A 26,432-nucleotide genomic window follows, 5' to 3' on the forward strand; every position below is an offset into this window, starting at 1 on the left:
CCGACTAGTAATGACGCCCACGCGAAGTAATCAACAATAAAAAAACCAAAATGAGGATGGATTTAACGAAATCAATTTCGTTTACAGTTACAAATGATTCGTATAATAAACTGTTAATCGACATTCTCCGATTACAGAACTCGGATTCAACTAACTGCAACAATATTATATTAATCAAAACCCACGCAAATAAAATCAACAAAGAATTATATTTAAGAGAAAAGATAGTCATGATTTGAATTAAATAATAGGTAATTGACGAAAGAGATGTGATGAAAAAATTTTATACATTCAATTTATATACTACGTGATTCCGTCCACGCGGAATTAAATAAAACTTAAAAAGTAGCCTATGTGTTCTTCCAGACTACATCTGTGCCAAATTTCATCGAGCCCTTCCGGAGATACCTTCAAACAAACATCTATCCAAACGTACGCATTTATAATATTTAGTAAAATTTTGCATTTAAACATTCCCTGTCAAAAATATCTTATTTTGTAACGCTACATATCTAATTTAACTTTTTTATAACTTTATTTTTTAATCTTTGCGAGTAAAATGTTCAAACGTCTTTACAATAACCGCTACTGTGATTTCTTTTTACGATTTCTTTCTTTCTTCTTGTACCTCGGGCTTCTTTCAAAGAAAATTATAGTGTAGTGGGTCCTCGAAACAAACCCTTTGCGAGTCACGCTCCGGCCCCGCTAAGTTCTGGCCGATTATTTCTACTTTCTTATTACTGCCAAGGCAGGGGTTATTACGTTAGCGTCAGTTGGTGAACGCTTCGGACAACTGATACACCATATGTTGACTGCCTTTAAAAGTTTAAATTTAGCCATGACAGCGAACTTCGGCTAATTGATTAATGACCTCTCGGGGCGGACGTGTTTGAAGGGCTTCATCTTTTTTTATAGAATCCAAATCTCTAATAATGATACGTTTTGATTGTCTAAAAGGATCCATAATAATAAAAACACCATATGGTCGAAGACACAGATTCGCTATGCAACAGTTGTTCGTAATCTAACCTTTTTTATGTAACCGCGACAGGTTGTTGAGTGAGGATAGGAAAGGAAATTCCAGATTTTTATTCCGATACTTGTATGGAACTCTAAAAACTTTACAGCTATGCGGCGCGAGTGTGGGAATGGATTTGATATGTTGATGATGATATGTGTTAAAGAATGCTTTGTGGAATGATTGAAAGACTTAACATTTCTTTATTATTCAATGAATTATCTATGAAGTAAGTAAATTATTTAGAAAAAACATAGATTCATTCTTTTTTATTTATAATCTTTATCATTCATCTATCTATCTATATATATAAAAGGAAGTCGTGTTAGTTACACTATTTATAACTCAAGAACGGCTGAATCGATTTGACTGAAAATTGGTGGGCAGGTAGCTTAGAACCAGGAAACGGACATAGGATAATTTTTACCTCGTTTTATATTTTTTATTCCGCGCGGACGGAGTCGCGAGTAGAAGCTAGTTTATAATATAAATAAATCACGTAATCCCAGTAGAAAAAAATCAAACAGAAACATGAAGAAGGAAGGAAAAAAAATAATTTAAACATGATACACTTTATTCGCAGCTTGAATTTCCAGAGCCGTGGACTGAATGAAACACCTAACGAAGCCTGGGATATTTCATACGTCACAGTGAACGTACATTTACCTTACTGTGGATTCTTGACAGCTCTAATTAAGTATGCGGTAATAATTTATTACTGGCTGTATGTTAACTCATTCGTTTTTAAAACGGCATATTATAAAGAGAAGTGACGTAATTAAGCTCAAGTTGCGGAAGGTCATTTTTTAAATCAAAATAAAAGTTATGGTATAAGACCACAAGATTTCTTACTTATGATGAATTTAATATTAGCGCTATCTATTCTTCATGAATACACGAATTTACTTTGTAAAAATAAGAACTAAAACATGCATTCATGGTTACTAGTTTACTGTCTTAATAAGTACTTTAACATTTGTGCAGATTGGTGAATATGAATAAACAACTAACTCTATCACGTTTGTTGCAGATTGGCAAACGCGGGCATGGCTGGCGGCATGAGCGGCACGCTGGGCAGCGGGCACTGCCAGCTCGCAAACCAACCGCTCGTTATGCCGGTATTCCCGCTGCGGGCTACGCAACCTAGCCCAGTGCCCGTATACTCCCCCTCTCGCTTCCACATCGACAAGCGCTGTCAGCATCGCTGCACATGGAAGTGTCTCGCCATCGCTATGATCTGCCTTTGTGTCATCTTAGCAGCGATGCTCGCTTACTTTATAGGTGAGTAAAATAAACATCAGTTTCCACTGCCAAAATCCTACGAAAGCAAATTCTTGTCACTCTTATTCTTTTTAGAAATATGTATTATTATTTGTGAGGTCTTATTGGAATAAAAAAAATCATTAATCGAAGCTTTGATAATAAAATCTATACCAGTAGTTATTGATCCTTCGATAGTTTTAGATCCCCACTGCTAGATCAGACGGCAACATTTTTTTTTTATTAATACAAAAAATAACATCATACAAACTCCCTTTTGCATCAAACAAATCCTACTTTTTTCTTATTTAAGTACAAAAACAAATTCTAATCTAAATTATATATTTGAATTAATGCACTTTATAAATTGCGAGAAACATGCCGTTCGTTTCAACGTAACAATCTCCCTCTGGATTGAAATTTAATCTCAGCTGTCTATTGTTATTTCAGTACATTCAGATATTTATTTTATTCAATGTGACTAACGCAATGAATGAATAAATTGGTTTGTTAATATTTTGTTTAAACAATATTTTTTTTCTACTAAATACTACTGAATTTACTAAAAATTCTTATTTGTGAAGTACATTATTATTGGTTTTTTTTTTATTTACCAACTAACAGTATTAAAATAACATAATTCTCAAAGGTTTCTAGACTATGACGTTTAGAAATTAGAATTAAAACTGTTTATAACAGCTCCAAAAAAAGTTTATATGTGTTGAATGATAATTATATTAAAATTACGAAAATTATATTACTAAGAGAGTTGCACATTATTTTCTTTAGTTTTATCATGTAAGTATATGTACTTGAAGTACATTAGTGTATAAAATTTAAAACCCAAACTCCATCGGAACTATTCAACTATTTGAACCCCCAACTGTTAAGTACAAGCTACCCAATAGTATCATAATTATGAACCCTCAACGAGTAAGTTAATCTATGTTCTAATACAAAGCCACAAGAAAAAGAACAATTTATCTAAGTTCATAAAAAGTCAGCGGGACGTCCGAATGTAAATCGTTAAGGTGTTCCTTTAATAACTCACATCCAATGCCGATCAAATTATACGCATTATAAATCTCTTTTAATTCGTTAGCTTTAGTGAGTGGATTCCGTTTGGACTGTCATTATTAATTCCTTTTAGACAATGTCATCATTATTGGAAACGACTGGTACAAAAAATACATTTTATAGGACGTAAATACAAAATTGATTGAGGCTGACGTTGTTACGCATTTTTAGTAGCAACACGATGATAAAACGAAAATCTTTAAAAATATCATTTAAAAATTTAGTTGAAGCGCAATACAATAAGATTGGATTTAACATACAGTATATTCTATAGGGAATAAAGAAAATGCCTTCAAGAGATAGTTGAAAGCAATTTAAGAGCTACAAATATTAATTTTATATACGCGAACTTTAGATTTATAGTTAAAATATTCGAGCATTTTATTTAAAAGCTTAATCCACTACAGTAATATATTTCATTGTACCAACACAACATATGTAAATGAGTGGATTAAACATCGATGGTGCAACGAAAATGGACGTGTGGCATTAGTCTCTCGACATACTTTGTTTAGGTTTCAAACCGGCGTATAAAAAAAAACTATTCAAATATTTAAACAAAAATAATATAAACGACGGCTTTCGCTTATGTGTTAGCGGGGTAATAAATAATCTTACACTTCCACGTCGCATATCATTTTACTAGGGATATATCAGGCCCGGCCTATCCGCGAAACGACCAATCATAATTTACGTATACCATACCTAAAGCTCCATAAATCGCGAAAGTAATCCTATCTCGATTTAACCCAGAATAACTTTTTATTTGCGACCCGATAAAATATCTTGTACGCAGGCACCGCTTTCATAACCGAGATGACTTTTTTATTTGATAAATAAATAACACGTATATCTTTACATGGATTTTGCGTTTAAAATTTATTGCAATTGAATATACTAATTACTTTGAAATTACTTAATCACAAATTACATGGAGCTTGGTAAAAACATAAGAAACTTTTTTTCGATTTTAAAATTTATACGTCCCAATAAGTTTACGATTACTTACTTAGTATCTCTTTCAGGATTAGGTTTAAGTCTTTTCTGTTACTGACTATTTGTAATAGTTAGGTATTCAAATAGTTTCATTTTTATGAAGAGAAATGGCCGTATCCACCTTTCTTTATATATCAGCTAAGTCCTCTTCGATGGGCCTGGTTTATTCATAAAACTATTTCTGTATCTAATTCAGTTGACCGCATGCGAGTGTTCGTAGCGATAAAACTTCAGACCGCAGACACGTTTAAGAGGTCGCAAAAATAGCATCAAAGTCGATTCCGTCCGCAACAGAAGTGATAACTACATCTGCCCTACATACGAACACTGTCTATGCCACAGAAGCTGTTTACTATTAGAACTTGAATGAAGAGACTCTCTACTAGGTATCCTTTAGGATATTCTACTTAACTTAACTTACAAAAGAAAGATTTAATAATTATTAATCTTACTATATTTATACATTTATGTATTATAAGATTACTACTAAAATTAAAAATAAAGGGCCTTACCATAAAAAAATTTAGACAGTGGTTAAAATACATTTTAGCTTAAATCCTTTTATACCGTGACTAGTACCCGGCGCTGATTTTTGACCAATCATAGTTATTGAAACATTATGCGTGGACTTGCGAAATGAGATTTTTATCAATAAATAATGAAGTGTTGTACCAAATGCGTTGTGATGATACAAATTTATGGTGAAACATATCACCATGTTGACGTCAATAATATCAATCAGGGGCAGTCAAAGGGTTAAAACACGTGTTTAATTAATCAATGTCAAACAGTATTTTTGGAGTAATATAAAAAATATTTAGTTTTAATTTCTTCGAGTCGGCGGAGCTTTAAAATTACTATTTGTAAACGTGTAACTCTTTTGTACGCTCATTTTTCAATTACGTCTAAAACTCTAACCTAATTTGAAATTCAAAATCAATTTCACGTGTCAGCAATTTTTATTCTGCATTTAAAAATAGAACGAGGTATAATGCATATGGTACGAGTACGAGCCGGCGAAGCCATTTTATCACGACGTCACGCAAAGCTCCTATTACGTAACTGCGGAACCTTCAAAGAAACAATGCGCTGTGCTGCGAGTTACGACCCCGCTACATGCTGGAGAGATATTTTAATTCCATTTCTAGCAGAAAGGAAACGAGTTGTAACGTTTAGAACTTTTTCTTTTCCTTTGTGCTTTATAAAAGAGATGGTCAAGTAGCCTTGTGGACCTCAGTATTTACGCACTCTTTGAAAATAGTAATTGGCCTCTCAAGTCCATTGTGGTTGACTCACAATTCAAAGAATAGAAATTGTCACTGTTAAACATGCAATAGTTCATGTCAAATAGCCATTTTGAAAGTATAATTTAGTATTCCATTGATACAGAGAATTCAAATAGTTTAGTGGCTCGTCAGTTGGGAAACTACACGTAAACTGTTCGTTGACAGGATTCTAGTGGTCTTGTTCAGAGTCAACTTTAAAAAAAAATCTGATTACTAATTTTTATGATAAATACATGTTCTAGGCTAAGCCAAATGCCTTATCATCTTATGAAAATTCTTTATATTCAATTAAAAAAATATTTCTCAAAGCAGACGAAAGCTTTAAATTTTGCCATGAATGACCAACGTCATTCAATTACTACGTTTTCATATAAAACATGTATGAATTAATTTATTCATTCGCACTTGCACATTGGATTCAATCAAGGGTCTGAATAGGATCGGACCCAGTACCTCAGAGTTTCGTTTGCCAGCAGCAATGCAAAGCAAATACTCAAAACTGAAAATGGATGTTATTTGTTTTGAAAACTGTTCGGACGTTCGAAAGTTAACGGAATCCATTGGATATGCTAATTGAATCAATTTTGTGCTGCAACCCGCATGCTAAGGCGGGAAATTGCACTTTAAGTTCTTATTTGTTCCGGAACAGATAAAAGCAAATTTACTCTCGCCATTAAAGCAGCGTGTTGTGAAATTCTAGTTTATCTTCTCTTAATTGTTAATTGAATTTTATTTAAATATGAATTTGCGAACTGGGTGTTACTTTCCACTCTGTACACTTTTTGCCTTTATCTCATTCATTAACACTTTCAAATTTTATTTAACTCTCTGCTTTAAATATTCTGGCTTTTTTATTTATACTTATGTAAGTAACTGACTATAAAAACCATAAACACGTGTTACAATTGAAAAGTACAAAACGTAGTAATTTTGGCAGATTTTGGTAAAATATTTAACTAACGCAATGATAAAAATAAATAAGGTTAAAAGAAAAAAACATTTTAGAAATAAGCTTATATTATGTTCTTGGTAATTAAAATAATTTAAAAATTATCATAAAAAAATCGAAGTGTTATATTTAAACGAACCCAAAGTCGATTAAGTTTTGTCTATTTATTAAGAATTTCATATGGCCACTTTCCAGCTCCATCATCAGACCAGTGTTATCATTATATTGCATTGTTACGCGACTTATAACTGTATGCAAAATTTCTACTCTATCGCTAACCAAGAAGTGGTTAAAATTTAATTTGCAAGATTTGATGACAAACATTGCGACAGGTGTAACTCAATATAAGCTTGTAAAATAAGTAATGAATTACATTGAATTTGACTTATGAACACATACTCATATCACTTAAAGTAAATTTTGGTTGGAAAAAACTTTATTTATTATAATTTTACAGATTTGCAAAATATATTGGTACTGAAGGCCACGATAAAACGCTTGTATTAACATTACAGTAATTTTCTTTGCATACCAGCGTATTCAAATAGTAAAAAATATGTTATGTTAGCGAGAACATAGCATGTTTGCAACTACAGTTTCAATTTAACTTAACCCGCAGCGCAGTTAAACTGTTCCAACAAACACCAAATAACGCGCCGCCGGCACGCCACGGGAACAACTTCCTCACTTTCGGCAACTCATCGTCGGAAAGAAAGGCTTTTCACACACAAACTTACAACAAAACAATTGCACACGTTGTTTGAACGTTATTAATATTGCTTACTTTGTAGCGTATACACTAGTTGGAAGAGTTACCTCTAAATCAAGTGACACGTTATTAACTCGCAACTTTTTCTTAGGGTTAAGACTATTTTAGATTGTTTTTAATGTTTCTTTCAAAGTGAATGTGAGCAACGACATTGTGTTAATGCAAGTATCACTTACAGTCGAAACCGACAGTAGTACTAAACTATAGTCAAACAAGGAAATCTGGCCCGGTGAGAAAGGCGCTACTAGGTGTTGTTATACTTTCTTGACGTAGAAAGAAAAGCGCTAGTGAGCCCACCGGGTCAGATAACGTTTTCTGTCTTTATTACCGACCCCTGCCGACGTTCGATTTAATTTGTTTTTTTACAAGTCAATGTGTAGATATAAAAATTTATGTAAATATCATTATCAAGTGTTACGTCTTTGTCATTTTCTCTTATTATGCAAATAAACGTTGTTAACGAAACTTGGGGGGAATGCACTTAATTATAAATATCTGATAAAATGTTTGGCAGGTGCAATGCCACTGGCAGCAAGCCAATTTATTTTACGATTTCATTTATTTCGACTTCTTATTTGCAGTCCACAATTATCATATTTCTGTTAATTGAAATTATTCTATTGAGCAATAAATTGAATGAAGTTTTATAAGTTTTTTTTTAATATATACATACGAAATAACGTAGATTTCTTCAATAACGTTCTAGTTGTTTTTATAAAAGATTTGTGCAGCTAATGAGATTTTTCAATTCGAAAATATAAATTATCAATTCCCCCTCGAAATGGCACTTAACAGCAAAAAGTTAAATAAACCCAATAAAACTACGCAATCTCACATTTATCTAAGGTAGTAAATGATCTTTATCTTATCTTTTCTAATAAATTTCTCTCGTAATCAATTACTTCGCGTATCGCACTAATACAATTTATATGTTGAGTTTAAAGTATGAACAACTTTAATATATCTCTTCAAAGTATTATCCAATTAAGAACGAAGCTAAACTTGGCCGGAGAGAAAGTCCGACTTCGGAATGGAACATAAAATGGAACATTACATTTTCTTCGTTTCTTTAAAGTAATGTAATGAACCGGACCGGAATATAAGGTGTCTTAAGTCAATGGCTCTTATCGTATCGGATCGCACTTCGTTTAGATTCCCATTAAATTATAAGAAGTCGAGATAAGGTATGCATGTCGTATAAACTTTGAACCGGCGGCGACGTTACCGCTTCAAAACGGAATTCGTTTTTCTAATTAAATGAATTATGCCTTTATGTAATGTCATTTAGATTTAACAGTTATTAGGAAGTAGATCGATTTATAAAGAAGTTACTGTAAAATAAATTTTGTTTATATAATTTATGTAATGTACCGTTTATTTTTTAGTTTGGTCTGTATTGTTTTTTCGCATTACTAAGTAAAATAAAAATTGAAGTCTGGATTATTTTTTACGAATCCCATTTTTGTAAAGCATTATAAAAAACGTATTCGTGTTATGTACTTTGTCTAAAAAGAATATAAATTTTACAAAATATGTATAGTTAAAAAAACTGAAGTAATCTTCCAATCTATTCTCATCCTTGTAACTCTTATCTGATTTTAAAGTCACGAAACGCTTTACGGCTGTAAACTTGTTGAATTCATATAGAATACCTAAAACTTTGTGATGAATCATAAATATGGGTTTATTAACCTTGAAATTGTACTGTTTGAATATCGAATTATACCGTAGTATTGAAACAGAGAACCGAAATACAGAGCAAATATTGCATTGCACGCCTCCGGGCGGGCGTTCCGGATAGATTGGTATAGCGTTCCTGTAGTTTATAATCCAACATAAATCTACTCTGTTTCACTGGTGCAATGAAAAAAATGCGCACCATCTGTTGCACCCTTCATTGCGTACATGGTGTTCAATAAATGGGGAACATTGTCGCGTCAAAATTTTTAATGTAATTGAAATTTAGAGGGCCCCAAATGTTTTATTAAAGCTCTTTCTTGTGTTAATGTTGAAACTAACGCTTGCTATTAGATTTGTAATCAACATTCCCCGTTCGGCATAAAAGTCAGAAAGATGACATAATGTTGTCTGAAACATGTTGACTTTTAGAGCTCAGCAAAATGTTGTCTTTTCGATAACTTTTATTAACTATTATTATATTATTATTAACTATATCTAGAAAATGTTATCTTTCTGATATCTTTTTAATGATCTCTAAAAGATGGCGCTAGATGGCTCATAAGAGAGCTTTATGTTAACTTTATGTTAACTTTATGTTGATTTTTTGGTTATCATTTCTGATATCAGATCTTGAATAATGTTAATATTAAGAGAACTTTATGCTATCTTCTTGCCGAACGGGTCGTATAGAGACGAAGAAAAATCGTTTGTTAATGCGCAAAGTGCATTAGACATGAAACATTAATCTCGGACGCGCAATGCAACTGATTAATTGGGGCTGCTGGTGCCCATTTACTTTGTTTTAACTTTTTATTCGCTTAGCAATTAGAACGCGGGATAGATTCTATTCATGTTCATGTTTTAGAAATTCATGTTTTAGATTTTAAATTGTTCGTGTATTGTTTGATTGTTATTTGGTCAGTGTATTGCTTCGAAATTGTTCGAAAATCCCCATGCGTGTTTATATTTGTTTGGTACTTTATAACAGCATAAATATTGCTTTTGTTACGAAGTAAAATCTTTAAATCCAATTTTCGCTCATAACTAACATAAACGAAAGTGTCCACGCTTCTTATAAAATAGGGCAAGGCGACCTCGACCCTCCCGAACCAGCGAATTTCGATCATAGACAAGGATGACGTTATAATATGCGCTGTGTAGTGAAAGAGACAGATGACACACGAGCGGCAAAGAGATTTATCATGTGACTAATACCGAACGCATCGACGGGGCGAGCCGCTCCATCCCTCGGGACTCCATCAAACGAGTTTCATTCCCCCATGGCACGATGCAATCTATGCTGAATCGTATTACAATAAATTGTATTAACTCGAAAAATAGTACAGATAGCAAACATCGTCCATCTGCACACAATCGTCCCGTACATCGAGAGCCGAGAGCCCTCGCTTCCTCCTCGAGACCATTCTATACAGAAAATTTATAGGTTTTACGAGGGATCATCGGCAAAAGTCGCGCAACCACATTGCAATATTTCATTTCTGTGAGCGGAAATTACGACATTTCAGGCCGTTTTGATGTAACATAACATACTTTACGAGGCATTATACGATTATTAGCTGTCTTATATATTTTATTAAAGATCATCGGTTTGTTACAAAAACATTTAAAATGAGTCGAGTTTCATTTTATCAAAAGTTTTTACTTATTAACGTACCTAGACTACTAAATCGTGTTGTTCTGGATTAAGTACCTACATAGTTACTAAATGCATACTTGTTCAGTTGTTTTTACGTATATACATAACTCCAAGAGCTGCGTATTTCGCATGTCCTTGACATAGTTCTCCAAATTCTAATGGCCATGGCACATTTCTTCGATCTTTGCGCAAATATAACGACTGAGGGACAAATTTATTTAAGGTTCCTAAAACAACTATTACGATCGATGTGTCTTATATAAAACCGTTAACATATTTATAAACACCGCTTTTCAATTATTTATTTGTCTTGTTTTAACTGAGTGAAAACAAAAGAAACTGTAACTGTGTAATATTTGTTGATTTTAAATCCTATTATCAAGCAGAAGTAACTTAAAATGTAAAAAAGCTTTAAGTTTGTATTCAGTAGCCTGCGATGAACAGATATAAAAATGCAATCTGTATCGACTAAGTGAATCACGTGAGTAATCTCTGCACAGCGAAGTTGGATTTAAAAATTACTCTCGCTTTAATGCACACGCTCGCTTTGAATATAAACGAGGTATTTACAATATCGAGCTCAAAGTCAATAACAGTTATTGCCGTTTGCCGCTAACTGACGTGGACGCCCTTTAACTTGGATATCTAAATTGTCCGAGTTAAGGCAAACGGCCAAATGGCGTCAATGCATAGTGATCCTTATCTGAAAGTATATCTCGGGGATGTCGAGGGTCGAGATGATAACTTAATTGCTTAACACCGCCTGGGGTTATCCGCTGACTTACGAGCATGTGAAAATTACTGCCACGTTTCATTCGTTACATTCTAGATATATTTAGGGTTACAAAGGACGACTGATTTGACTTATAAGCAATACAAATTCAAACAAACAAAAAGTTTTTAGAATTTTGTACTCCTATTCATATTAATAGGTACTGATATGGTAAATATCAGTTACCATTACGTACATATACAAACTACGAAAATCTGGTAATCATAAAGATTGAATTATGGCTCTAATTTCGCGCAATATATCTAAGCAAAGCACCCGCCCCCCAGGTCCCGCGCACCCCCACACCCCGTCATACAAAGTAAACATCCCATCTACAAATCCACCACCGCCGTCGCCGCTCGCAGTCTTACCAAACTAATAAATGTACACAATAAATTCTCTTTGCATTACAATACCAGAACCATTCGAATGCCCCTTTCTAACTTTTTGTTTGCAAATTTTGTTTTTAAAACGTTCACCAAGGAGGGCGAAACTGAGTTAAAAAAAAACATCCGTGGAAGCAGAAAAAGGAAAATTCATTTGAAAGTTTCCAGGTTATTTTCAAAGGTGTTTCACGCATCGCTTACCCCGTGTTATTGGAGCCCCGAGCTCCTTCGTTAGAACCGTGAAAAAATATCCAATTAGTCGGAGTGGCACGAAATTCGAATCGATTCGATCTCTGGCAACTGTCATATAATGAGAAGACAACGACATCCCCGGCAGCAAGAAATAGTTGGGTGTAAGTGAGACTCGAACGGCCAGCCACCTACGTGCTCGGTGTCCGCAGGCCCTAGCCCCCGGCCCGTGGCAGCGGCGCCGATTGATTCGTCACACCGCCACGATACGCGCCTTGCTCGCGCTGCGCCTAATTAAAAACCGACGGGACGTCACGACATCTATCCTATCCAATTCATGTTCAATACTGTCACATTTCTATACGTCATCTTTCAATATGGACCTACCTTAAAAATACTATTGTAGAACATTATATACTGCTGGACAATAGATTACTACGGACACTATATTTAACTTATTTGTCTGTTCTTCTCTCGATATGGACAGACACTTTTTTATTTATTTAAGAATATTTTTCTTTTGTTGCAGCATTATCGTCAATTAAAAGTAATATAGACAATTCTAATTGTATCCTGGTACAAGACGTAAAAGCGGTAACACACGCACAAGGAATTAGAGATTCATTATCTACATCGTCACCTTCGGATGGTAATAACCTGAACATTTTTCTGTTCTGTCTTTTATAATTATCAGTAACAAGATTGTAACTAAAATCTTCATTTTAGAATCAATATCAACTTCCTCACTTGGCGGTTGGTCGACTACAGCAGAGGCATCAATAGAGTCTGCAATTATTCCTCAGCAGGCGCAACAAGCTGCACCTCCGCCATGGTCGCCGGCTTTGGAAGTTAGAGAATTTGATGAATTACACAGCGCTACAATACCCGCCTACCAGTTTTGGAGTTCTGAATTCCGTAACAAACAGCCAGCCTACGTCAGTCTCAACTTCACAGTACCCTGGGGAGCCAATTTTGCAGTTTATGGTAGAAGAAACGTTGCACCCAGCGTAACTCAGTACGATTTCGTCGAATTCATACGTGGAGGCAGAGTCGACCACAGGCTGCGCAAAAGGAGTACACACCGAATCAACACATTCGATCATAGCCTCGATAACTGGGACGCTTTACTGGGCACCATAAGCCCGTTTCACAGGTGGAACCATACGATAAGCAAAAGATCGACCGATATGAGGGTTAACGTCAGTATACTGCAGTATCTCGACACTGGAAGATGGTTTATCTCAATATACAACGATGAACTCCAACCCCACAGCGTTGAAATGATTGTATCGGAGGCTGAAGGGGTCACTAATTCTTGTCCAGATGATTGTTCCGGACATGGGTCTTGCTATCTTGGTAAATGTGATTGCATGGATGGATTTGAAGGCCACGATTGTTCTAAAAGTATGTATTATAATAATTAGAATGATCTTTACTTTCTTCAATCGATATTTCCCATCTAATTTAAAATTTGTTTTTAGGCGTTTGTCCTGTACTATGCTCTGGACACGGGGCTTATGCGGGGGGTATTTGTCACTGCTCTGAAGGCTGGAAGGGAGCCGAATGCGACGTACCTGCGCACGATTGCGAGCCCGCTGATTGTTCTGGTCGTGGACAATGCATCGCAGGTCATTGCCATTGTAAACCGGGGTGGAAGGGACCAAAGTGCGATGAAGGTGCTTTTTTATGTAACTTACAATTGAAAATAATTTTGTGACAAAAATAACTGAATGACTAGATTTAAAATTATTTGTATTTTAGAGGATTGCTTGGATCCGAGTTGTGGTGGGCACGGGTCGTGCGTGCGCGGGCGCTGCGTGTGCCGCGCGGGCTGGCGCGGCGCCGCCTGTAGTGAGCGTGACGCGCGCGTGCAGCGCTGCTTACCCGCGTGCTCCCAGCGTGGCGTTTATGATCTCGACGCCGGCAGATGCGTCTGTGATCCTCTGTACACTGGCGATGATTGTTCTCAAGGTAAGACATCTATGATATAGAAGAAGACTCGCATGTATCGTACAATTTTTAGTTTTTAAACTACATACGGTTATTTTCTAATTACAAGAAAAAAAATCATGTAATATACAATAGTAAACATAAGCTCTTAAATATTTAGTCATTATTTTTTTACTCAACTGTAATAAAGTTGATATAAAGTCTTGAGAGTGTCACAATACTTTTTACAACCAAAATACTATGAGTCTTTTTATGAAGAAAAATGGATAGGCCGTAGCAGGGTGAAGTTCGTAGGCGGAAAGTAGGTAAATTTCATTACGAATTTTAATGAATGCAATGTGCGGAAATTAATATTTTTAAGTGCGTGCATGTACACTGATATATTCACTGAAATTAATCAATAATTAAGTTTTTTTAAGATCATTTTTCGATTTTTATCAATAGGTTACGCTATATTTTTTCAGTTAATTGCAATATAACCGTGTATGGCACATGATATTTTAAAATATTCTATGTATAACAGTGGTTTGTTCCTTGGATTGTGGACCTCACGGCGTTTGTGCGGAGGGGGTGTGCCGCTGCGACGAGGGCTGGACGGGGTCACTGTGCGACCAACGGCCGTGCGACCTCCGCTGTCACGAGCACGGACAGTGTAAAAACGGAACATGCGTTTGCACGCAGGGTTGGAACGGAAAACATTGCACGTTACGTAAGAATTCCTTCTAATATTTTTTGTATCCTTTCGTGTTAATAAAGCTTTTAGTTTTGTTTAACATTCATGCACAGGAAATAATGTAAATTTTCTTAAAATGTACTTAAGAAAATTTGTTTACATTCAGCCGGTTGTCCAAACGGTTGCACTCGTCACGGGCAATGCCTACTAGAAGACGGCGTGTACCACTGCTCGTGCGCCGACGGCTGGGCCGGTACCGATTGCTCCATCGCACTAGAGCTGTCGTGCAACGACAACGAAGACAACGACGAAGGTATGTATCCGTTTCGTAGTGGTCTTTGGTACTGTTCTTTCAAATAAGTCGTATAGCAGCTTTCGAAAACGGAAGCGAAGGTTTGCCGTGTGATTGCTGGCGTCTGACGATAGCACTACCATTTTGAAGATGGCATGACGGACTGCTCGGACTCGGAGTGCTGCAGCCGGCCGGAGTGCGCGGAGCACATCATGTGCCTCGCCTCCAACGATCCCGTAGAGGTGCTGCTCCGCAAGCAGCCGCCCTCCGTCACCGCTTCCTTTTACCAGCGCGTTAAGTTTCTCATCGAGGAGAACTCAGTTCAAAGTTACGCGCACATGGACGAATATTCTGAGAGGTAAGTGCACCAAAATTGTTTACGTACACCAAATCGTAAAAAAAATGTAAAAGATATCGTTTAGGTCGAACATGTTTAATGTAAATTCAGCGATATCTCTTACGCTTTATCAATTTAAAATATATAACTGAGAGTCTTGCACTATAGAATAAAATGAAATTTTCATTGTCATACAGTGATATATATCTTTGAGTGGAGGAAATAAAAATCATTCCATAATAAAATTAGGAACTAGCGCACCTATACCATTTTTAATCCCGCTCATTTTCCTCGACCTCTCCTGAGGATTTGGTGTGGTTATTTTAAGTTATCTCATGTACTTTATAAATTTGTACTTTCTCTATTAATATTTATTTTACCATCTGGTGGAAGTGTTTTGATTTTCCTGCGTTTCGTCGCGTGTGAAATAAAGCAATATTATTTGCGAGCCCCGCATGATTTTTGTTTTACATTTACCTTAATTTTTGTTAAGTTTTGTTTTTAATTATTTTATTTTTCACACCAGATCCGATGTGTTGTGTATTGTCTAATGTTTATCCTTTGTGTGTGTCTAACCCTACCTGTTTGTCTAAACAAAATAAATGCGTCTAATTGTAATGTTTAATGGAATAATACGATTTAATAACGCTCAAAAGCTTCCGAACAGTTTTGTTTGTCTTCCCGTCGAGTAAATTAAACAGTTATTTTTATAAGGATCAACAAACACAACTCGAATCATGACAGACTATTACTTAAAATAATACGTCGTGGAATCTAAATTATCTGAAAATTCGTTTTCTATTTAATGTTTTTAAATCTGTTGTGATTCCAGTTATTATTATCGATTCCAAAGGTTTAGTCGTTAAATTTTCGAATAACAAAATTAATTAATAGAATATCTGATATCTCGAAATTTTAAATAAGACAAAGCAAAACTGAATAACAATAGTAGTCAACCCACCTCGCTTAATATGCAAAAGCGCCTAAAAAGTTTGTTTGCATTAAAACACGAGCCGCTTCACTATTTTGTTTCATTTGAAAAGTCTAGAGGTTATATTGCGTTCTGGCATTTGTTTCATTAAACCTTAACAAACGTAACACTTGACGAAGCGTCTACGCGCACACCATTCGGCAGGCTCGTCTGCCCCGTGCCCCTACCCCGCGCCCCGCGCCTTGGCCAACAATGTGCCTTTTATCCGAGCTTAAATTTATTTTTAAAAGTCTTTCAAAGAATATATGTGTAAATTAAAGTGGTGGTGTTGTTCTAATGCAAACGGGCTTAGTATTCGAGCCGGTACATTCGCAATTTGATTCGTAAAGAGCATTTAAAGCAAGTGTTAAAACGCAAAGTAACCAGTGTAGACGTGCGCAGTCGCCGGATTGCGAAGTCGGGGTGGTGTTGCACTGAGGGATGTAGGTATCTGTGTAGTAATCTGTCCTGTCTTTCTGTGTCCCTGTGCCGCCGTGTGTCCGCCACTCCTAGCGAGTTCTGGAATTCCTTTACACCATGGTAAGTGTCAGTCAGCCCGCCCTCGCCCCTCAGTGTTCAGTATCTGTCAACCTGTTCCCTTTTGTTGCGACTCCTGCATATGTGTGTTCGCCGGCGCCCGCCGCGTGTCCGCTGCCCGCCACTACACGACACGGCATGATACGGCATGACACGCGAACGGCGCCACTGATGCTTCTCAATTTTTAGTTCACTCCTTTGTCTGTATTCGTTTCATTCTCTATGTGTATGTAACATCTGTATGTCTGTCTTGAATGTTGCTTGTGGTCGGAGCAAAAGTCATGTTAAATGATTGACGGCGCAAGCCGGAATTTGTAGTGAAAACTAAATAGTGATAAATATTCTTATGACTTGCCGCGACCACAACTGTATTTTGTAATGTTTATTGTTATCGTCTACTGTGCTTATGTTACTTACTATAGCTCACATAGCATACTTTTGCTATACTATATAACTTAGGAAAATCATTTACGCTTTCACGCAGAACGTAATTAACACATTTCGGTAGGAGTAGGGCTTGTGAAATACTAAACGAGACGCGAACTTTAAAACGTCGATTGAGCAAAATTTCAACGAACACGCAAATTTAGCTTCAAATAAACGTACCCTTTTATGTGTTCCTTACCCTTTGTCTGCGTCTTTCATCTGTGAACCAAACCCTTACCCCCTGCCCGAGCTCTCTATGTGTTTAGATCCTTACCCCTATGACTAACCGAAACACAATATTATGAATGTATACTTCATGACGAGACCGCCGCAATCTCGCGGATATTGTACATTACCACCATCGCTTCCATCAGTTGGTCATCTCTAACACTTTATTTGTATTATCACTGTGAAATTGGTGCAAATGACTAAATATTCATTTTCTAATCTTAGTTTAAATATCTACTTAAACAAATATTTTGTTGCACTTTTCAGATTACTGATTCAGTCAAAACTTGTTGTGTTGTACTTAATCGTGAATTTATAAATGTCTTTGAGTTTTAATAATTTTAATATTTTCTTTCAGTTAGACTTATTGAACCTGTTATGTACTTTTATACATTTGGAACTGTTCCTTTATTCATTTTATACTAACCAAATACACTTCTACTATATTAAAAATGGAATCTAAACATGTCTTTTCTTTCAGAACAAACATAAAATGTTTAAATACATATGTTAGTATGGTTAAAAATATACAAATAAACAAACAAAGTCACATAATCCACAATACAAAAATGTGGTTGCCATTAAGTCGCTAGATACTCGAAGATGACAGAGAAACTTTTTACAAAGTAGTGAGTTGTGAGCGTGCGCTATTGAAACGCCCTACTAGATTGCCGCTGATGTCGTGGTGCATTCATAAAAACAAAACACATACAAGTGTAGGAGCAATCAGAACGACACAAAACGACAGCGGTAGGCGGGGTGGGAATGGGCCGCCGTTACGATCAGAATAGACTTGGAAACTTTAACTCGGCAACATCGAGTGAAATGAGCTGATTTTATATAAATAAAAACGTTCATTGACACTCTTATGCAGACATTTATGAAACAAGCAACTCCCCCTATGTTCCCTGGGGTAGTTAACAATTAAATTCATATAGACAAGGTTGCTGAAACCATTGAACAAATTTAAAAATCGATTCAATTTCGTTCGAATTTCGAATTTCGAGTTTATCCAGAATTAACATTGGAAACTTTTCTCCTTCTTATTTACGTATAGGTACTTATAACGTACTTCGTTATTGAATGTTCTTCAGTTTGTTTCTTACAATTGGATTATTTTGTATTGAAATTAATTTAAGTTTGAAGATTTTGCACCAATTTCCAGTGTGTAAAATTATATCGTATTACTTATAAATGAAAATATTAATTGAAAGATATAATATGGTTTGTGTGGCAGCTGTAACATGCATTATAATATCTACATACGTATCTGTCTAGGTAGATTTCTGTTATAAGCTTATCATTTTTTATACCTTTACGAAAGTTCAAACAGAAACCTGCCCTAGATTTAGCTGACTGATCCTGATAAGAGAATGTGCAATGCTAAGAACTTCTTTTGTTTTTTTTATAATTCAGTTTTTTATTTCATTCTTTCACTTTCACAGAATTTACAACAAAATTATTAAACGCATTAGCACGAAAACTTCGCTCAGTTTGTGATCGGAGAAGTTTACAGGGCGATATGCTTCATATTTTCAATTTAAAGATTGTTTCTACTTTAATTACTGTATAATGTTGTATCACTACTTATTTACTTAACGTTTAATATAAACAAAGCTATGTATTTTTATGATCATGTATTTTATTTAGTTATATTATTCACACTTTACACTTAAAGATTTACGAAAACATATAGGAAATAATTATTTTTATATGTAGATTGTATTATTTATATAACTCTTATTTACATACTATTATTTATTGACAATAATCATCAAATCAAAATTTCTTTCTCATCTCAACCATTAAGCTATAAAGGTTTCTCTCAGGTGTGATCGGAGATGACGTAAAATCATATCTTATTATGATAAAAAACAACTTTGTAAGCATTGTTACTGGTATCTTTACCTACCCCGATAGGGTTAAAGGCGTGCCTTGGGTATTTAAATAGCCCATCATTAGTACCTACATGGGGAAGCAGACGATAACCCTATGCTGTTGTGCAGTTAATTGGTTACTAATAATATTTGATAACCCAACAATCGATAACCCAACAGTGGATAACCTTTTAAACCATGGACGGTAAAGACTAAAGCGGGTAAATGATTGGTTGATTAATAAAAAAAAAGTTTAAACCAAGTTGTCTAAAAGGGTTTTGCCATTTTTTCATAGAATACAGTGTATATTGTACTGAATGATTGAAAATTAATTTCCTAGAATTACTTAAGAAAGCAGCAGTAAATTATATATCCTCTATATGTCAATAGATTTTTTATAATATGATACGTAGACAAATAATACCTAATCTACTATACCTAAGTTTAAATTAAAAGCTTTCATATATGTAAATTGTTTAATAACTATGGATAATTAAATTCGATAATTTTTAATGTCTTGATTCTAATCCCATTTGTGAATACGGGACGGATAAAGAATAAATAAATTGTTTTTGAAATAAATAATTGTTAAACAAGCCATAAAATTTGATACCGTAATCGAAGTCAAATAAATGTACTCTGCTTCAAATAATTTACAATAAATCTAAATAATATTTGACAACGCAACGTATATATTTGGGAAACTAAGATTAATCAAATGAGCATCTCTAATTTAATTTATGCACACAGATGTTCGCGCAAGTTGCTTGTTTTATTGCATATAACGTTCGAATCAACCCGCAGCCACACACAGGCTAAACATAGCACAGGAAATGTTTGTGATCTTAAGTTTGCTATCTTGGAAAATCTACCATCTGTGCATCTAATTACATTAAATCTTTCTTAATCTACAAAATAATCTATCCTGATTTATATTAAGTGTTTCTGAGTTACATTTGGCATATTAAAACCGTAACGTTTCTTTTTTCATGTCTATGTTTTCTTAAAGTCGTTTAAAAATTCTATATGTCTACGCAACAGTATTTTTTTACTCTTATGTTGAATAGAAAATCGAATTAAGTACAAAAATTAGATTCACAAAAGTATTATATTATTGGACAATAGTAGAACCAAAGACAAAAATTGAAAAAACTTATAAATATCAAAAGTGCGTCTACAATGTATAGAATAAAACCGACCGTATCATTTTTTTCATCATTTAAACACTTTATTTCTTTAACATTCATTAAATTTTTAATTTAATAAAATACTTATCTTACAATTATTTTATGCATAAGCTGTACATATGTAGGTATGTATTACACCTACTCTAATATATGTTAATATAATATAATATTATATTGTACAACACGTTATTTTATAAACGAGTACACATGAATGAGCCTTTTGGTTCATAAACCAGTAACTAAGTAGGTTAAACGAAAATAACCTGTGAAGCATATCGCCTTGTACGCTATACACTGCTCCCTGGTGGGAAACTGACAAAACATCCTGTGCAGCCGTGTCTCGGTGATGCGCGGCCAGGTTGTCTCGCCGCAAGGACTCGGCATCATCGGAATACGGGTGTCCGTCGACCGGGAAGCGCGCTTCGGCTTCACCCTCACTAGACAGGGAGGATGGTAAGTAGTCACCTATTAATGATGGTTAGCTCAGAATCTTACTAACATAAGAAACATTTTAACATAGATCGAAGCCTTTTCGGTTAGAATTTCAACTTGAACTGTTACTTTAAACCCTACAAGGTGTTTTAATAAAATAAAAAAATAAACATCAAAAGTGGTCCTTTTATGTAATTTAAACACAAGGTTACCCTTTTTACAGCTATAAAAAGGTAAATGGTCCAGGTGAAAGTAACGGAAGCCCGCGCAAAGCACATAGTAATGCGGCAAATACGAACAATTAAAACACAGCTTGCCTCGCCTCACAGTGGCACCCTTTGAATATACGACACTTTTACTCCTGCTATTATAATCCATAAAAGGAACCAAAAAATGTCAGATTCCTTGAATGTTATGTTTATTTTATTAAATAAACAGACAACTTGTTACAAAACTTATTTGAATATGTAAAATTATTTAACTTGTTGCCTCTGTATATTTGAATGGATCGAACTTAATTAATAAATCGTTTAGTGTCGGACACATTTTGTGAATTCGTGTTGCCTAAATTATCCAGCTTCATCTAGTCAATAGTTATTTCTAAAGATAAATACAATTTAAAATTCTACATTTTATGCACTAACGATGTTGAAATATTATACATAATCCACATATTTATACACTTAATGTGTTATTAAAATAAATAAACACACACCGTCGCGTGACAAACAGAAATATTTGTACAATAGTTAAGTACAATCTATATGAATATTTTAACTAAATACCGGTTATGCGTCATTAATTTATTATAACCGTGTCCGAATCCCGACATGATGAATTCTTTCTACGTAATCGACTTACACGGCAGCCGGAACGAAAGCTTCATAAACACGACGCGAAAGAAGGTTTTAAAAAACAGACTACCGGGACATTCACCTAACGTCTACCACAAAAATAAAAAAAATTCAACTATTTAAATGTCTATTTCATGTAATAGTCAGATAGTCCTCGATTGAAAAATAATCGTATCAAGTTATTTTAAGACTACATAACATTACTATACCAAAGACCTTTCGTTGCATTTTTTATTCTAATACATTCACGGGAAGCCGAAAAGGAATCTTATATCTTATGTTTCATTTAAATTACATACATGTTCAAAAATAATGTATGATCACTAGAAAATATACAGAGTCAAGAAAAATAGCATTTTCAAATTTAACCTACAAATTTCTGAGACGTAGTACCACAATACCGTCTCAAATTTACAGTATTACACAGTAGCGTAATTGTTGTGAGCATGCGCTCTGAAACTATTACGTAAAAGCTCGTATTAAAATGTAAACACAATTGTAGTTAGTTTTAATAGATCTGAGAAAAGTTTCGAACTATTTTATAGTTTTCTTTTTCTTACTACAAATAGGTTTTTTTTCATTATCTAATTCAAACAAGGATTTAGGCAGCTTGTGCCTTTCTAGAATAGATGTATCTATCGTTCGTTGAACATTACCGAAAGTAAAATTAAAGGTGAATTCTATTTGTCAATTAAGTGTTTTAATGAATGAGTAACCTGTGTTCCGTGTTACGCATAGAAACAATAAAATAACATAACCTTAAATAAATAAAAAAACCCGACTGACAGTTTCCAGTGGATGAGAGAAAGATTTTAAAGTTTTTAACATAAAGTAAATAAACTCTAATGTTACATGTAACAATTTCTTAGTTTAGAATATACACGAAAATAAATCTAAAAATTTATTTAACGACGATAAAAATGTTTTGACAAGTAAGATTCAAACTTGTTTTTCAGTAATTTTGAATTTTACTACCTTCATCCACTTTCACTCTCACACTCCGGGGAAGAAGACACTAGTCAAAATCGGTTCAGGCGTTTAGGCTCTGGGCTGTCGAAACGGAATTTACATACATACAAACCCACATGCATAAAATTAAACTTACGCGCGAAAAACTTTACCCTCTTTCTCAGACGGGTAATAATAAAGAGTATCTGTATAAGCATACTTTTTTTTGCAAATATGATACCAAAATTATATTAATTTTTACATGACTTCACTTACGTACGTACGTCCTCTAATCCCCTATTTCCAACTATTCCAGGTTTGATGTACTAGTGAATGGCGGTGGAGCTGTGACGTTACAATTCCAGCGATCCCCCTTCAAGCCACTCCGCAAGACTGTCTTCGTGCCGTGGAATCAGATAGTAGTGCTGCCTCCAGTGCAGATGGAACTCAGCGATGATAGCGTTAAAGTACCGACACCAAGGTTAATAAGTCAATATAACTATACCATAAAAATAAATCCTCTAAGCATAAATAATTATAAAAATAACAAATTACTACAGAGTCATAGTGACGGTGATGGATTTTTGTATTCTACAAACTATTTATTGTTGGTACTTGCTTATGAGTAAAACATACACGTTAAATTACTTCCGAAACAAATAAACCCACCCTATACTTTTATAAATTGTGTCGTTATAAAAAGATTAGCGTTCTAACATAATAAAGCAATTAATGTATGTACAGGGCTCCGCCGAGACTGGACTGGTCACCGATGCCGCAATGGTGGGAGGCGGAGAGGCCGCCATGCGCCGCGCACGACCACGAACGGCTGCGACCCGAAGTGGTGGCCATGCCGCCCCTCGCGTCGCCTGCCGCATCCTCCGCTACCACAACTACCGTCGTATATCCTGAAGCTCAAGTACGCTGCTTGCTTATGATAGTCGCCCATTTAAAATATTGACAATTGTTAGAAAAATATTAGTCGACACAGCTAACGTATAATCTTCTATTCCAGATTGTGAGTGAGTCTATCGGCATCCCTGGCTCGTTGGTACAGCTGACGTATCGGTCGTCGCAGGCGGCAGGTTACCTGTCGTGCGTGCATGTACAGTTGACTAGACGTGTCGTGCCCGCCTCGCTCGCGCGTGTCCACGTGCGTGTAGAGATAGAGGGTTCGCTTCACACGCATACATATGAAGCAGATCCTGATCTCACACATATATTCGCGTGGAACAAACGGAACGTCTATAAACAAAAGGTACGCGTAATAACAAATTTCTCCATGATATCGAAATATCGTTAAATGTTTCAAACAAACAACTCTGTTTCACTATGAGAAACATATAGAGATATGTGAGGCAGTTGACATTTTGAGACGAATCTTTACTTACAAACATTTATTGGTTAACAATCTGTTTCATTTTTACAGGTGTACGGGCAAGCGCATGCGAAAATCTCTATAGGTTACGAGTACTCATCTTGTTCATCCATCGTGTGGGAGACGCAGACGGCAACCTTGGCAGGCTTCGACGTCGACATCTCGGATATCGGCGGCTGGGGCCTTGACATTCATCATCATTATAACTTCCATGAAGGCATTCTGCAAAAAGGCGACGGTGCTTTATTGCACCTGAAACGCTACCCTCGGACTGTACAGGTAAAATTGTTAGACTACTTCTAACCCCCAGTCATTTCTTTAACCGTTCTTTGTAATTAAAAACGTATACTAACGCTAGGAATAATGTGAATACTGGCGGAAATGAACACAATTTATAAAAACGCACAAAACAAGTACTTACTAATATGAAATCATAATTTTTAATTCCAGGTTGTAATGGGTACGGGTCTACAAAGATCTTTAGAATGTCCCGATCACTGCAATGGAAAAGCTGCAGATTCGCGCTTACTTACACCTACAGCGCTAACGTCTGGACCTGATGGATCACTTTACGTTGGAGACTTTAATTTAGTACGACGCATAACACCAGAGGGTGTTGTTACCACAGTTCTCCAGTTAGAGTGAGTATTTCTACCACAAAATTACCTTAACAATTACTACTTATAAAGAAAGCAACTAAAAAAAATCTTTTTTTTTTCAGAACCACCCAGGTTGCATATCAGTATTACATTTGTATATCCCCAGCGGATGGATACCTGTACATATCTGATTCCGAAAGACATCAAGTTCGAAGAGTGTTAATTCTAGAAAAGGTCAGAGATCCATCAATGAATTCAGAGGCGATTGTCGGTAACGGTGATCGTTGCGTACCAGGTGATGATACTAACTGCGGTGACGAAGGGCCTGCAATCAAAGCCAAGTTGGCTCATCCGAAAGGTAAAATCGTAAAATTGGCTAATTATTGTATGATGTCTTGGAATTAACAAAATAAAGTGTTAATAAACATTTTTCTTCTTTTTTAGGGCTTGCTATTGCAGCAGACAGAACGATGTACATTGCTGATGGAACAAATATCCGAGCAGTTGATCCGAATGGAATAATTCACACATTAGTAGGTCATCACGGTCATCACAATCACTGGTCGCCGGTTCCCTGTCGCGGAGCTATTCCTCCATACGAAGCTCAGTTGCAGTGGCCTACCGGTGTAGCACTATCTCCCTTAGATGGCTCTTTGTATTTCATAGACGATAGAATTATTCTAAAACTTACCGTAGATATGAAAATTAAAGTAGTAGCGGGTCAACCATCTCACTGTCGTTTAGGAAGTGATGGTAAACCAATTAGCAAAGCAACTAATAAAACAAATACGGAATTTAGAGAAGATTCAAGTCTTGGAACGATACTAGCCATAGGCTTCGCGCCTAATGGGATTTTATATGTAGCAGAGTCTGATTCCAAAAAGACAAATACAATCAAATCCATTGATCCTTCTGGTAAAATTATGCACTTTGCCGGTAAATTACAAGAAAATATGAAAGAATTAAGTTGCGAATGCAACACTTCCCTTTCGGCAACGGTTGTTCCAATGAATCCTCGAGATGAGGGAGCAGGTTGCCCTTGCAAGCTGAGTGTAGTTGCTGGCGACGAACCACCAACGAGTACTGAAACTTTACTATCGTCTAATGCCAAATTCCAAACTATTTCTGCTCTGGCTGTTACCCCAGATGGTGTATTGAATGTTGTCGATCAAGGTGATTTATTGAATTATTTAGTTTTCATTTAATTTCTTTACATTTCCATAATATTCTGCTGCAATATCTAACCAAATTTATGTTGCAGGTTCGTTACACATATTAGCTTTAAAACACTATTTACCATCACATGATGAAAACGGAGAATTCCGAATCCCGTATCCTCCTACGTCAGAAATTTATGTCTTCAATCGATATGGTCAACATATAACCACGAAAGATTTGACTTCTGGTAAAACCAGATACTCATTCTTATATTCTAAAAACACAAGCTTTGGAAAACTATCTACTGTGACTGATGCTTCTGGTAACAAAATACAACTACTCAGAGATTACAGTAATATTGTAAGCTCAATAGAAAACACTCAAGATCATAAACTCGAACTAAAAATATCAGGCATTGGGTACCTAACAAAAATAACAGAGAAAGGCACATCTGAAATAGAATTAGATTATGACGCTAATACCGGATTGCTTAACAGCAGATCAGGGGTAAGCAAATATCAATTAAACTTCCTAAGTCAATGTCAAT

General features: G+C 35.4%; 1 protein-coding gene across 3 annotated transcripts in view; it reads left to right on the top strand.

Annotated features, from left to right (window-relative positions):
* Positions 1–26,432, top strand: part of LOC106708841 (teneurin-a) — a 54,840-nt gene that overhangs the window by 24,200 nt on the left and 4,208 nt on the right. For 2 of the 3 annotated variants that reach the window (XM_045678077.1, XM_045678079.1), the window contains 18 exons: positions 2,049–2,299; positions 12,569–12,688; positions 12,766–13,443; positions 13,521–13,715; positions 13,801–14,010; positions 14,513–14,698; positions 14,829–14,975; positions 15,105–15,312; positions 16,775–16,801; positions 20,850–20,969; positions 23,067–23,231; positions 23,495–23,669; positions 23,766–24,008; positions 24,180–24,407; positions 24,579–24,769; positions 24,850–25,085; positions 25,172–25,900; positions 25,989–26,392. In XM_045678077.1, the coding sequence (XP_045534033.1) occupies positions 2,049–2,299; positions 12,569–12,688; positions 12,766–13,443; positions 13,521–13,715; positions 13,801–14,010; positions 14,513–14,698; positions 14,829–14,975; positions 15,105–15,312; positions 16,775–16,801; positions 20,850–20,969; positions 23,067–23,231; positions 23,495–23,669; positions 23,766–24,008; positions 24,180–24,407; positions 24,579–24,769; positions 24,850–25,085; positions 25,172–25,900; positions 25,989–26,392 (4,513 nt within the window). The remainder of the gene's footprint in view (positions 1–2,048; positions 2,300–12,568; positions 12,689–12,765; positions 13,444–13,520; positions 13,716–13,800; positions 14,011–14,512; positions 14,699–14,828; positions 14,976–15,104; positions 15,313–16,774; positions 16,802–20,849; positions 20,970–23,066; positions 23,232–23,494; positions 23,670–23,765; positions 24,009–24,179; positions 24,408–24,578; positions 24,770–24,849; positions 25,086–25,171; positions 25,901–25,988; positions 26,393–26,432) is intronic. The other variant, XM_045678078.1, reaches the window with a different exon arrangement.

The sequence above is a fragment of the Papilio machaon genome, chromosome 5, assembly GCF_912999745.1.
Source record: "Papilio machaon chromosome 5, ilPapMach1.1, whole genome shotgun sequence".
Lineage (NCBI taxonomy): Eukaryota > Metazoa > Arthropoda > Insecta > Lepidoptera > Papilionidae > Papilio > Papilio machaon.